This window comes from Crinia signifera, chromosome 3, assembly GCF_055691185.1.
Source record: "Crinia signifera chromosome 3, ASM5569118v1, whole genome shotgun sequence".
Lineage (NCBI taxonomy): Eukaryota > Metazoa > Chordata > Amphibia > Anura > Myobatrachidae > Crinia > Crinia signifera.
The window spans coordinates 213018399-213033815 of record NC_139219.1 but is presented as its reverse complement, the minus strand read 5'-3'; the positions used below and the strand labels follow the sequence as shown (position 1 = coordinate 213033815).

The 15417-nt window shown below is 44.1% G+C and overlaps 1 protein-coding gene across 5 annotated transcripts in view; it reads left to right on the top strand.

Annotated features, from left to right (window-relative positions):
• Positions 1 to 15417, top strand: part of ARHGEF10 (Rho guanine nucleotide exchange factor 10) — a 165225-nt gene that overhangs the window by 100175 nt on the left and 49633 nt on the right. For 3 of the 5 annotated variants that reach the window (XM_083177365.1, XM_083177361.1, XM_083177364.1), the window contains 3 exons: positions 1992 to 2084; positions 5536 to 5706; positions 14453 to 14598. In XM_083177365.1, coding sequence (XP_083033491.1) covers positions 1992 to 2084; positions 5536 to 5706; positions 14453 to 14598 — 410 coding nt within the window. The remainder of the gene's footprint in view (positions 1 to 1991; positions 2085 to 5535; positions 5707 to 14452; positions 14599 to 15417) is intronic. The other 2 variants (XM_083177366.1, XM_083177363.1) reach the window with 1 other exon arrangement.

The window sequence follows — 15417 nt, the reverse complement described above, 5'->3', positions numbered from 1 at the left end:
CAGTATTTGATATACAATAAAAAAAAATTGAACAATGTACAAAAGTTTGGTGTTATAAATCCAACCGTCATATCTTTTATATAGACAGATCTGGCAATCTATCTGTTATATGCCATAGTCAAGTATCAATCAAGAGGCACAGGGGGGTCCTGAGCAGCCATCCTAGTGAGGTACCATGTGGTCGATTTTAAACTAGTGTGTATCATTTTTCTTGTATTACGCGGTAGGGTGGGTATGTAGGAATCCCACAGAAGGAAAAAGTTTTCTACATTTTTGTTTCTATCAACAATAGCTTCTATACAATCCATTCTGAATAAGAAGTGGAGTTTTGCTAAAAATAAGGGGAATTGTGGGGGTGTATGATCAGTCCAATTCTGAAGGATAGTCTTTCTTCCCGCAGTGCCCAGGACCAGTTTTTTGCTTTCCTTCGTCATGCGAAGGTCCGGATCAAATATGCCCAGAATTGCCCACTCTGGGTTCATAGGGACAAATGTAATTAATTTGGCCTCCGCATAACGTTTTACTAAAAGCCAATAATAGCGGATTATTGGGTAAGCCCACAGACAGTGGAAGTTGTCTGCATTTTCCATGCGGCATTTTGGGCAAGTGTGATCATTAGAAGTTCCTATGTGGTACCTTCTAATAGGGGATAGGTATGAGTTATGGTATATATTGAGAAAAAGTTGTGTGTACATGCTGGCCCTGAGAGTCTGTCGGGAGTAAAGAAGACCTTTTTGCAGTTGTGATGTATCTAATGAGGGAAAGTGTGTTAGCCAAGTAGATATTCCCCCTTTTATTGTAGAATGATCGATGATTTTTCTTAGATAGGTATAGTGTATGGATATAGCTTTAGAGGTTGGAATTGAATAAGACATCATGGTATCCAGAGTGTTTTGTGGGGTACACACCAGGACGACCCGCTCACGATGCACATCGTGAGCGGGTCGTCAGTGTCTCGTCCGACCCGCTCACGGTGACGCGGGGGGGCATGACCCGCTCACGATGTGCACCGTGAGCGGGTCCGATCCGATGGCGACCTGCACCCGGCTGTATGGTCGTCATTGAGATCCTACCTGCAGCAGGTAGGATCTCAATAACGACCGACCGACCCGCGGGGACGCGCATCGGATCGGTATCGGGCCACACCAGGTCAGAAAAGGGCCCAATCAGCACACAATCTACATCCAATTGATCGGAATTGGATCTAGATTGTGGGGATCTGGCCCTAGTCGTCCTGGTGTGTACCCCAGCATTAGCCCAGTCAGCATCCAAAAAATGATTAAGATCATGCGATACATAAAATCTAGCCTGTACAAATGCCAACGGGTATGGGCTGACCGTAGTATATTGGGCTCCTTCTCACTTTTTAGCAAGTTGCATCTGTTCTCCTGCAATTGACAGATATTTGCTTATGTTGTACGTAACCATTAATTGCTGTGAAGACTATTGAAGACTGTGTTTAACAATTAGTTTTTATTATTAATCCTTTCAGCATGTTCTAACATTGTTACTACATTTAGATGCATTTTAGTATATTATAAAAGTAAAGTACTCTGGACTGTAAACTTCGAGAAGTGCTCTCATACCTCTGTGTTGTATTATGGTTTTATTCCCAATTGTAATGGGCAACGGAATATGCTGGCGATATGTACAGTAAGTAACTGTTGAGTAAATCAGTACACGCATAATTATCACACTGCAGACTATAATATGTTGTAGCCCCATGTATTGTTTTGGATCACAGTGGTCCATAGTTTTATAGAAAATGATGGGATTGATGTATGAAGCAGTGAGGAAAGTAGATCATTTTCCCATAGCAACCAAGCAGTACTCATATAAAGTGAAAGGTACAGTAGAAGCTGATTGGTTGCTAAGGGCAATGTCTCCACTGGTCTGCTTCTCCACCCTCTTCATTGCTTTATATCTCAGTCCAACACTGTTAATTACCTAAGCACATATTAACTATTTTATGTTTTCTCCTTTTGTTCCAGCAGAGCCAGGATTCCAGCCCTGATCGTATCACTCTATATGGCCTGATGATGAAGCCAATCCAACGCTTCCCACAGTTTATCCTTTTGTTGCAGGTGAATCACTAGAAAATGCTTTCTTTGCTCTGTGGTACATTGCTACTCTTTAATAATAGATTCATCTAACAAACAGAACTAAATGTTCTGGTGCAGCACACAAAGAATTACAATAGGCAGCAATGGCACAAAGTTTTATTTTAGTTTATGTAGTTTAGTCTATGTAGCTACAATGATTGGATAATATTTTAAATCCAGTAAATATAAGCTAAACAGTACATTTTATTTTATTTTTTATATACAGGTATATATAAAAGACAGGTATGATATTTAATGGAAATACTTAATGCAGTGTTAATATTAATTACCAATTTAAAAAAAATCAGTGGTCTATTCTGCTCATTTCTGAATCCAGATGAAATAATTTGAACAAGGCTGAAAAGATGGTGATGACATAACAGTTGTTATCTTTCCTGTGAAATTGGCTATACGGCAGACAAGGAGAAACTGCATCACAGCCAAAAGCTCACAAAGGACATAGAAGGGTATACATGCTAAGCATCATGTGCTGGGATAATGGCCACACATCAAACTTACTTATCTGTGCTCCAGGGTTGCCAAAAATCCTATATGGGCATTGCTATTATTACATTTTGGACAGCCACATTTATCCAGGCAGGATTTGACTAACCTAAATGTTTCCAAACAGATGCCCCTTTCAAGATAAATTATTAGCAGAAAAGCGACAATTAACATAGCTTAACATTTCTTTTATGTAATGCTGGATATTGGCTGAGTGTGCGTACGGTATGAGTTATCTCCATACAGTATTTCACTTATGATGACCACAGTGACAGGAATATCCCCTGCATACAAGAGGTGATCCTGTAAAGATAACCGTACATGAGTATCCATTGTCCCAACAGTATGAGTGAGGGTAGGCAACCACTACCCTACAGCTTTTTCAACCATTGGTATTTAGAGTTCTTTGACTCATTCAGTGATTGTTCTTTCTGTTTTCCCTTTGTCCCTCATGAGCATCATTATTTATCTTCCTTGGTGAGCTCCGAAGGATGGCTAAAGGTTTTCCAAGCCTTAACTAGGGTTGCCAATCCCGGGATTGGCGAGATCCCAGATTTGGCAGTCTAATGCAGGGCAGCGTCTGAGCAGGCTCAGATTCTGCCCGGCTTCTCCCATCCCCGGCAGTGTGGCTCTGGGCAGAGTGACAAGGTCAGAGGTCACGCTGCGCAGGCCACGCAGCCCGCCTGAGCCACCTTGATCATATGCGCACTGCCCACCTACTCCATTCTCGTCTCCTGCCAAGCTCCAGGAGAAACAGCCCACCCACCCAGCTCCCGGCAGCATCGCCTGCCCACCCAGCTCCTGGCTGCACCTGCACATTTAAGTGAATATGTAGGGCGACTGAGGAGTTTTTTTCTTTTATTAGGGAAGCCGATCTCGGGAATACCGTAATTGTGCATTTTTCAATCTCATGATTGGCTTCCCTAACCTTGACCAATATTGTTTCACATTTGACGTTTCTATTGGAGGAATTTGCGGTGGTCCTCATTTGAATGTTCGGCTGTAGGAAGTAGATTTGCGCTTTAGGACTATTTATATTTCATTATTGCACACTACAGTATGTTATTACAGTATGTTACATTGAAAGTAGTGAATAATCTTCATACCTGGAATGGTGACCACACTAGTACTTGACCACTCGCCTTGCTTCTGCTGCATGCCTACATCAATGTTTTCCTTGGATAAGTAGAGAACTTTCTCTGACATTCTTTGAACAATTGCAAAGAATTCCATAGCACTTTTGACTGTGACCTTCCCCTGAAGGCTAGCCTCTCTTTATTGTCCCACTTAACCCATCCACTGAACATTTCCCGTGAGCAGTCCCAAAAAATGTCCACGTTACTTCCTTCACCTTTGGGTGCAATAGTTCTGGGTTTGTCACAGTAAGTGTATAACGGTTCTTGAATTTGTCTGTGGCACCGTCAAAGCGCATGTGAAGTGTTGAAATAGGTCAGAGATTATCTTAATAGCTACTAAGGAGTCGATAGCATATATAGCAAACTGGTCATGTTGTAAGTTATCATTTGGCTGATTGTTTTGTGTGATGATGAACATATAGAGTGTTGCTCCTTCAGAAGCCCAGTTGGCAGACATATAATCTCATCCTGATGCCATATATTGAAAGAAACCTAACTTGTAATAACAGGTAACAGGCCTATGCTGATGATGTACCACATGTAGCATAAACTATGTTACATCTGATACGTTAAGCATTTTGCATAGATTACAGACAGTACAGAACTGCCAAAGGAAGTAAGTTGTGCACAAAAGGTAAGGCATTTTTAATAATCTCATAAACCATTATAGATCTGGTAAATATCATGCATTTACTCATCTTTTATATCTCAAAATATGGATGAAAATACCAACAAAAACTTAACGGATGTAACACCACATTTAACTCTTTCACTAACCTAAAACCACATAAATCACTGATTATCAACAGATGATTTCTCGCAGTACATGTCCTCAACTGTACTGCAATAATCCAAGTTTCATACCTTTGTTTTCAGAGAACAGCAATAAATAAACAGTGGTCACAATTAGTGTCTGCCTGATGACTGATAGCCATTACTGAAATAAGACAAAATGGCAGCATGTCATATGACACACTGTTACACTGTTACCAACCCATTTTTGAAACTACTATAAACTATGACTGATGCACTGGGAAATACATTTCTTGAATATCTCAACTTTTTTTTTTTCATGTCCCATGTCCAATTTTGTTAGAATTGACCATTTACTTTGCAACCATCGATCCCACTTGCTTTGATGAATGCTAGGTGTACCAAAAAATGTATCAGTGGGTAAAGCCACTGGTGAGTATGTATGCTTTTTTGGACTTCAAGGGAACTACTCGAAAGAGCAAACTATATTTACTGTAGTCTTCAAGTTCATGTATATATGTATTCAGCGTGTTTATCTTTACTATGAGAAATTTGTTGCTCAGGTGTATCCTCATACATCCAACCTCAATACGTCCTTCACCGCAAGTTGCATGGTTTCAGTGAGCAGGCTGTTCCAGGGCATCTTTCACTATTCAAATATCTACCCTATTAAGCAAATAATTACCCTATTCAGTATGAGACTACATGTTTATCTGCATACAACATGCTACTAACAGTGTTTTATTATTATATGCAGATAGAGAAAACACTGTTCTGCATACAGAATATAGGCATGGCACATGTCATTTCAATCAGGTCAGACACATTTTAATTGAGAAAGTTGCACAAAAAGACGCTTGGTGCTACCGAGTAACGCCAAGGCATGGCGCGATTAAAAGGGCTGTTTAACGCTGAAGGAGGCTAAATTAATGTGGACACATTTGAAGACATTGCTATTTTCAGAAGCTGGTTGTGACTTCTTACGTTATAATGATCAGATTTTGCATTGCTTTACTGAGATTCTGGCTTATATTTTGCAGGATATGTTGAAAAACACAGTGAAGGGTCATCCTGATCGGCTTCCTTTGCAGATGGCTCTTACAGAGCTGGAAACGTTAGCAGACAAACTCAATGAGCGGAAGCGGGATGCAGACCAGCGCTGTGAAATAAAGCAAATCGCCAAAGCAATGAATGAAAGATATCTGAATAAGGTTAGTCATCTAAATATGTCATCTCTTATATATTTAGCCAGATCTGTCACTCAAACCCAGTCTCTAACGGTGGGCGGGGCTCCACATACACACAGACCTGGCCAACGTCATACACTGCCCTGGCTTCTACACCAGGCAGCTGCAGCAAGTCACCTACCACTCAGCGCAAACACTCCCACCCCCCCCCCCCCCCCCCGCCCCATGGGTGCACAGCACGCCCCCAACCCCACCCCCTTCACTCTTCTCTCTACCGCCCACACCGCCCCTCCCAGCACAAATACCCTCCGTCCGAGGACGCCCCCACCCCCCCCACACCCGGCCAGAAGTGTGTCACGCTGGCTCCGCCCACATTGCCCGCCCCCTTGCTACATGCCTTCCAAAGGCACATCCCCCCACACCCGGCAGGATCGACAGACGGCGCAGGCTCCGCCCACATTGCCCTCCCCTTACTACACGCCGTCCAAGCATTCCCCCACACCCGGCCGGCTCGAGGACAGCAGTGCTGAGGCTGCCTCCGCACACACTGCCTGCAGGTGCACAGCGCACTGCCAGCCCAGCTACATTACGCGGCGCTGGCTCCGCCCACATTGCCCGCCCCTTGCTGCACGCCGTCCAAAGGCGCATCCCCCCACACCCGGCCGGATCGACACACGGCGCTGGCTCCGCCCACATTGCCCGCGCATCCCCCCACACCCGGACGGATCGAAGGATGGACAGCAGTGCTGAGGCTGCCTCCGCACACACTGCCCGCAGGTGCACAGCGCACCACCAGCCGCTGCCAGCCCAGAGAGCTGCCTCCGCACAACCTGCCCGCCCACAGACGCCCGGATCGCAGGTGCACAGTGCACCGCTAGCCTTGCTGACCACAGCTGCCGCTGGCCGACGCTGTCCTGGACATCATACCATCCAGGGCCACCCTCCAGTCCCTGCTATCGACGCACTCTGGATGCCCTGCTGCCGCTGACCAACAGTAAGTACCAACCCACTGTCACCCCTGCTGACGCTGACCACCACTGTTCCGCTCCCTAACTACCATCCCACCACCCCATACCACTACAATGCCTCTCCCACCATGGGGTGCTGGGTGCCATAATAGGTGTGCTAAAGTAGTAAACAGGCCCAGTACATGCAGCATTTACTACTTTAGTAGGCTTATGGCACCCAACACCCCATACCACTACACCACCAACGCCGCTTCGAACACACCTCTCCTCCCTTACCGCACTATCACCCCTGCTGCCACTGACCACCACTGTACAGGACCCGAACTACCATCCCACCACCCCATACCACTACACCACCAACCCCGCATCTAACGCACCTCTCCTCCCTTACCGAACACACCTCTCCTCCCTTACCGCACTATCACCCATGCTGCCACTGACCACCACTGTACAGGACCCGACCTACCATCCCACCACCCCATACCACTACACCACCAACCCCGCATCTAACGCACCTCTCCTCCCTTACCGAACACACCTCTCCTCCCTTACCGCACTATCACCCCTGCTGCCACTGACCACCACTGCTCACACCTACACACACACACACACCCATGCCTCCAATTGTCACACACACACACACACACGTCCACCCACCCATGCCTCCCAATAGTCACAACTCCATGCCACAGGCTTCACACTACTTACCCTATATCTCTATTAACTCCTGCACCCTACACCACTCACAAAACACACAACCTCACCTTTTACACTCACATCTGCAATACACATGCACCTCACACTACTTCACCTAACACATCCACACATCTATTTACACTCTCCATAACCTGCTGCCACCAAACATCACTCTCCACCACCATATGTAAGTACCACTCACCACCCCATAACACTACACCAACAACGCCTCTTCTAACACACCTCTCCTCCCTTAAACATGTAATCAAACACTATATTGTGGGGGTTTAAACACACACACACACACACACACATGCATGCATGCCTCCAATACTCAAAACTACACACACACACACGCATGCCCCAAATACTCACTACTACACACCTATCCATGCCTCCAATACTCACACACACACACGCGCACCGACCCATGCCTCCCAATACTCACAACTCCATGCCGCAGGCTTCACACTACTTACCCTATGTCTCTATTATCTCCTGCACCCTACACCACTCACAAAACACACAACCTCACCTTTTACACTCACATCTGCAATACACATGCACCTCACACTACTTCACCTAACACATCCACACATCTATTTACACTCTCCATAACCTGCTGCCAACAAACGTCACTCTACACCACCATATGTAAGTACCACTCACCACCCCATAACACTACACCAACAACGCCTCTTATAACACACCTCTCCTCCCTTAAACATTTCATCTCACACTATATTGTGTGGGTTTAGACACACACACACATGCATGCCTCCAATACTCACTACCACACACACACACACACACACACATGCATGCCTCCAATACTCACTACTACACACACACATCCATGCCTCCAATACTCACAACTCTACACACACACACACAAACACACACACCCATCCATGCCTCCAATACTCACACACACGCGCGCACAGACTAATGCCTCCAATACACACACACGCGCACCGACCCATGCCTCACAAAACTCACAACTCCATGCCACATGCTTCACACTACTTACCCTATATCTCTATTATCTCCTGCACCCTACACCACTCACAAAACACACAACCTCACCTTTTACACTCACATCTGCAATACACATGCACCTCACACTACTTCACCTAACACATCCACACATCTATTTACACTCTCCATAACCTGCTGCCAACAAACGTCACTCTCCACCACCATATGTACCTACCACCCACCACCCCATAACACTACACCAACAACGCCTCTTATAACGCACCTCTCCTCCCTTAAACATGTAATCTCACACTATATTGTGGGGGTTTAGACACACACATGCATGCCTCCAATACTCACAACTCTACACACACACACACCCATCCATGCCTCCAATACTCACACACACGCGCGCACAGACCCATGCCTCCAATACACACACACACACGCGCACCGACCCATGCCTCACAAGACTCACAACTCCATGCCACATGCTTCACACTACTTACCCTATATCTCTATTATCTCCTGCACCCTACACCACTCACAAAACACACAACCTCACCTTTTACACTCACATCTGCAATACACATGCACCTCACACTACTTCACCTAACACATCCACACATCTATTTACACTCTCCATAACCTGCTGCCAACAAACGTCACTCTACACCACCATATGTAAGTACCACTCACCACCCCATAACACTACACCAACAACGCCTCTTATAACACACCTCTCCTCCCTTAAACATTTCATCTCACACTAAATTGTGTGGGTTTAGACACACACATGCATGCCTCCAATACTTACTACTACACACACACACATGCATGCCTCCAATACTCACTTCTACACACACACACACACACACACACACACACACACACACACACACACACACACACACATCCATGCCTCCAGTACTCACAACTACACACACACACCCATGACTCCAATACTCACAACTCTACACACACACACACACACACACACACACACACACACACACACACCCATCCATGCCTCCAATACTCACTATTACACACACACACACACACACACACACACACACACACACATCCATGCCTCCAGTACTCACAACTATACACACACACACCCATGCCTCCAATATTCACAACTACACACACACACACACACCCATCCATGCCTCCAATACTCACACACACACGCACCGACCCATGCCTCCCAAGACTCACAACTCCATGCCACAGGCTTCACACTACTTACCCTATATCTCTATTAACTCCTGCACCCTACACCACTCACAAAACACACAACCTCACCTTTTACACTCACATCTGCAATACACATGCACCTCACACTACTTCACCTAACACATCCACACATCTATTTACACTCTCCATAACCTGCTGCCAACAAACATCACTCTCCACCACCATATGTAAGTACCACTCACAACCCCATAACACTACACCAACAACGCCTCTTCTAACACACCTCTCCTCCCTTAAACATGTAATCTCACACTATATTGTGTGGGTTTAGACACACACACACATGCATGCCTCCAATACTCAATACTACACACACACACACACACATGCATGCCTCCAATACTCACTATTACACACACACACACATCCATGCCTCCAATACTCACACACACGCACACACACGCGCACCGACCCATGCCTCCCAATACTCACAACTCCATGCCACAGGCTTCACACTACTTACCCTATGTCTCTATTATCTCCTGCACCCTACACCACTCACAAAACACACAACCTCACCTTTTACACTCACATCTGCAATACACATGCACCTCGCACTACTTCACCTAAAACATCCACACATCTATTTACACTCTCCATAACCTGCTGCCAACAAACGCCACTCTACACCACCGTATGTACCTACCACCCACCACCCCATAACACTACACCAACAACGCCTCTTCTAACACACCTCTCCTCCCTTAAACATGTAATCTCACACTATATTGTGGGGGTTTAGACACACACATGCATGCCTCCAATACTCACAACTCTACACACACACACACACACACACACACACACACACACACACACACATGCATGCCTCCAATACTCACAACTCTACACACACACACACACACACACACCTCCAATACTCCCAACATCACACACACACACACACACACACACACCCATCCATGCTTCTAATACACCCAACTACAGACTTCACACTACTTACCCGATATCTCTATTAAATCTTTCACCCCACACACATCCTCACATCTATTTACACTGTACAGGACCTTTTCCCACATACTTCACTCTCCCCGACCATATGTAAGTACCACCAACCACCCCTTTACACTACACCACCAACACCTCTCGAAACACACCTCTCCTCCCTTAAACATTTCATCTCACACTATGTATTTAATTTATTTCTTAACAATTTCTTTTATAGCGCACACATATTCCACTGCGCTTTAAACATTCACATCAGTCCCTGCCCCAGTGGACCTTGCTATCTATATTCCCTAACACATATACACGCACACACACATTGTAGGGTGATTTTGTTGTGAGCCAATTAGGCTGCCAGTAAATTTTACACTTTGAGGGAGGAAAACAGAGTACCCGGACAAAATCCACGCAAGTACGGCTATTGTTGTGCTGCTGCAACAACCACTCAGGGAAGGCCCTGTCCAACACACATCCGGCTCTAGCCTGCTTTGCACACTACATAAAACTATAAGTTTAGCCCCCCTACTACAAACAACACACTCCTCCACGCACACACTACTCTACTGCAGCAACCATGCAACCCCTACACCACAAACTACATTAGTCCTATCCTACACCCCACACAAACTACCAAACCATTGCTATCCTATAGCCCATGCCTGTGCACACTACTACCTTTACCCTGCACCCCACACTCCATACATTACACTACCGTCCTTACCTTACAACACCCTCCCCACACTCTCTAATTTACTGCTGTGCACATATTTCTACTTCTAATGGGGCGAAGCCCCTCACGACGGTGTGAAGAGCGCCCGGAGGGCGCGATGAATCACCTAGTTTGATAATAATGGATGAATAAGAATGTAAGTATTTACCTGAAACCCCTAGTTCAGGCATGTCCAAACTATGGCCCTCCAGCTGTTGTGAAACTACACATCCCAGCATGCCTTGCCATAATTTTACCTACCAGGAAAACTGTGGCAAGGCATGATGGGACTTGTAGTTTCACAACAGCTGGAGGGCCATAGTTTGTACATGCTTGCACTAGTTTAATGTTGACCGTGTTTTGTGTTTTTTATAGTGCCCTTATAAGAAGGGACATCTTATAACCTGTATATTCCTAGAGACAAAAATGCATTTTTAATGAGTAAAACTGATGTTACAGATGTATATCATTTACTATAGAGCGTGATGAGATCTCGGCAACTTTGCAACTGCAAGTGTCCCATTTAAACCAGAGAATTCTAACTGGAGATGGGGTTGTGTTTGATAACAAAATTAAACTCCACTGAAAGATTATTTATTATTTATTTACAGTTTCTTATATAGCGCACACATATTCCGCAGCGCTTCAGTCCCTGCACCAGTGGAGCTTACAATTTACAGTATATTCCCTACCACATGTACACGCACACTCATTCATTCTAGGGTTAATTTGTGTTATCAGATATATCAACGCAAGTGTGCACAGTGCGGACGAGTGTGTGTGTATAACTCCGTTTAAGAAGGGTCTTTAATTGACACATCCATCTTCTTGCACATTTCTTAAAAATATGGAAATTTACCGATATGAAGATTTACATGATTTTGTCACTAATTAAACTTGAAGAGGTGGGACAGCAGAGATGAGGGGCTTCCAATGTAAGCTGAGTTCTTTAAGGCCTCATTGTTTCGAGAGTGATAAAGTGGATAGAGAAAAAGGGGCAGATTTATTAAGCCTGATGAAGTGATGAAGTGGGCTGTGATAATAAGGTATCAGCCAGTAATCTCCTAACTGTCATTTATCAAACCCAGTCTGTAATTTGACATTTAGGAGCTGGTTGACTGGCTCATTATCATCAGCCACTGTGAGGCAGATGTATTAAGCCTAGTGAAGAGATAAAGGGGAGATCAAGTGGAAGCCAATTAGCTATGTTTGAAAAGTGACAGTTAGGAATTGATTGTATGGTGCATTATCATCTTTTACTTTAGCTCCACTTTATCACTTCACCAGGCTTAATACATCTGCTCCTCAAGTACCCATTAACCAGCTCCTGGATGTCATATTTCAAACACAGGCTGTAACATGGCAGTTAGGAGCTGATTGGTGGGTGCTTCATGTATGATGGGTTCAGGGTGTGGGGTGCACACAGACCCCTTATACCAGCACATCATACATAGGGCATTTTTTCAATCCCGGGATAGGCATTCCTAATTAAAAAAAAACTCCAACACCCCCCCCAACTAACCACCGCGTACATTTACTTACGTGGTTGGTGCAGCAGTTGGTGTGGCTGGGGAGTGGGACAAGCGCTGCAGCTGGTGAGCGGGTAGGAAGTGCGGGGGTGCCGCACTGAGCGGCCAGGCAACGGGGCAGATGGTGAGTGACTGCACCCTGCGCAGCGTGACATTTAACATCACGTCACACTGTGCAGAGGTGTGTGCCAGGTCAGGAACAGCTGGCCAGCTGCTCAGACGCTGCCCGGCATGTGCAGTCTAATCCCAAAATCCCAGCGACTTTGGGGCCAAATCCCAGGATCCTGCCAATCCTGATCCCGGGATTGGCCACCCTAATCATACACCAATGTTCTTTAATACTAGCCTCACCATAGTCTTATCTCACCAGTGCTGTAAAAACAATGGGGAAATGGCTGCCCTTGCATTTTTTTCCGAACACCTGCACGCGTGCAAGCAGAATATGGCAAATCTCCACACTCTACTTATTTGCGCAGGTGGCTAGAAAGGAGGGGTCCTAAATGGAGACTGCACATGGGCACCACACTGCCATGTGTCTAACAGCTGATAGATTGAGTGTTAGGAATTGCTACTATGGTAAACCGCTTTGTTCTATGCATCTACACCTATACTGTGCTATGGAGAGGTCTACTTGGCTTGCACACTATGTACAAAGTGATTGGACACTTACACGTAAGCAAAATGGTTTGCTCCTGCAACAGCACTTACAATAGTGTAAAGAACAGTGGAACAATGGTGGCGAGTATTATGGAGTGACAAATCACTATTTACACTCAGATTAATGTGTTTGGGTTTGGCTATTGCCAAGAAATCGGTAGATGCCAGTGTTCAGTAGCTATTGTAAGGCAAGGAGGTGGTAGCATTATACTTGGGGACAGTTAGGTATGGCTCCACTAGTTGTAATGCATGATAACATTAACTCTGAGATGTTCTCAATAACTCTGTGCTCCCTACATTGCAGCAGTTCTACAGAAACAACAAATGTTTTTATCAGAACAACAATGCCCCCTGTCATGTTTCCAGGGTGATAATAGAGGGGTATACGGGAAATGTGATAATCCAGATGGCCAAGATAGCCCAGAGTCCACATTTTAGCCCCAGAGAGAACCTTTGGGATGAATTGGTGCCAGTTCTAGGTCTACTTAGCCTTCTTCAGTTTCTTCAAGGTAGAATGGCAAAACATACCACCTACTGTTGTCCAGGAACTTGTGGACAGTTTGCCAAGAAGGGTGTCTACGGTAATCACTGCATGTGGTGAAAGTGCTAATGTCAACAAAATCTCATTGATATATTTGCTGTCAGTGTCCAATCACTTTTTTTTTCAATGTTTAAATCTATGTATTATGAATCACATTTGAAAATTGAGTTCTGCCATCACCATGATACACTTTTTTAATTCTTATCGATGAAGTAAGAAAAACAAAGATCATATAGTTAAATTAGAAAATGTAACTTTGAAATTTTACCATGATATATAGTGGAATATGAATTGGACATTGTTTTTTTTTCCGTAGAAAAAACATTCCTATTGTAATTCGTATCAGAAGTAAGCAACTGTTAACTTGTAAAACATTTTTGTAACATTATTTCTCAATGTTAGTACGTTTAGCTTTCTTTGAAATGTTGTTAGTAACTGTGTTTTCTATACATTTGGTATATAGCTCCTCAGTAATGGCAGCAGATATCTTATTCGATCGGATGATATGGTCGAAACAGTGTACAACGAGAGAGGTGACATTGTAAAGACGAAGCAGAGGCGTCTCTTCATGCTGAATGATGTTCTTATGTGTGCCACAGCTAATTCAAGGTGGGTACTGTGCAGTGTTCATTTCTTCGATGAAAATTGGACTAAAACTATTCGTTGACTACATTTTTTAATAACGAAAATGTTGACTAAATATTCATCCACGTTGTCATGACTAAAATTGACTAGAAGAAAATGCTGTATCATTTTCGTCTGGACGCCACATTTTTCGAGTGATTTATTTTTTGGATTCTTTAATTATTAATACTGTATTTTAAAAGTTTTATCCATCCTTTCTGGCCCTAGATTTACTTACTTGCACTGCTACTGCGCAACAACTCTTTGTCAGTTTATGTAGCTAATTAGTTACCTTTAGCTAAATAGCAATATATTATCATATGCATCCTTAGAGCTTATTTTTATTTTGTAGTAGACTTGTGCAGTGCTACTTACCTGTATCAGGCAGGTTGCATTTTTTCTTTAATTATTTAAACTAAAATTTTTAATAAAAAAAAACATAAAATAATATTCTTGAATTTATATTTACAGAAAAAAATGACCTGCTTAAAAGGAAATGGCATTTTTGTTGCTCTTGTTTGATACCTAACTTATCGGCGCGGGGGTTAAGTGGCGAGGAATGTTTCTTTTTGTCAGTCTCCGCCGTTTAACCCCCTCGCCGGCCGCATTAAATACGGCCCATAGTGAAAGGTATACAAAGTATTCAAGGGAATGATAGAGAAATAATCTCAGAAAAATCCATTACTGTATCAATAAACTGCAAAGCTATGACTAAAATAATGACTTAAATTAGACAAAAATGTTCGTCAAGATCCACTGGACGAAATAACATTTTTTTTATTAAAATGTGTAAAAATTTTAATT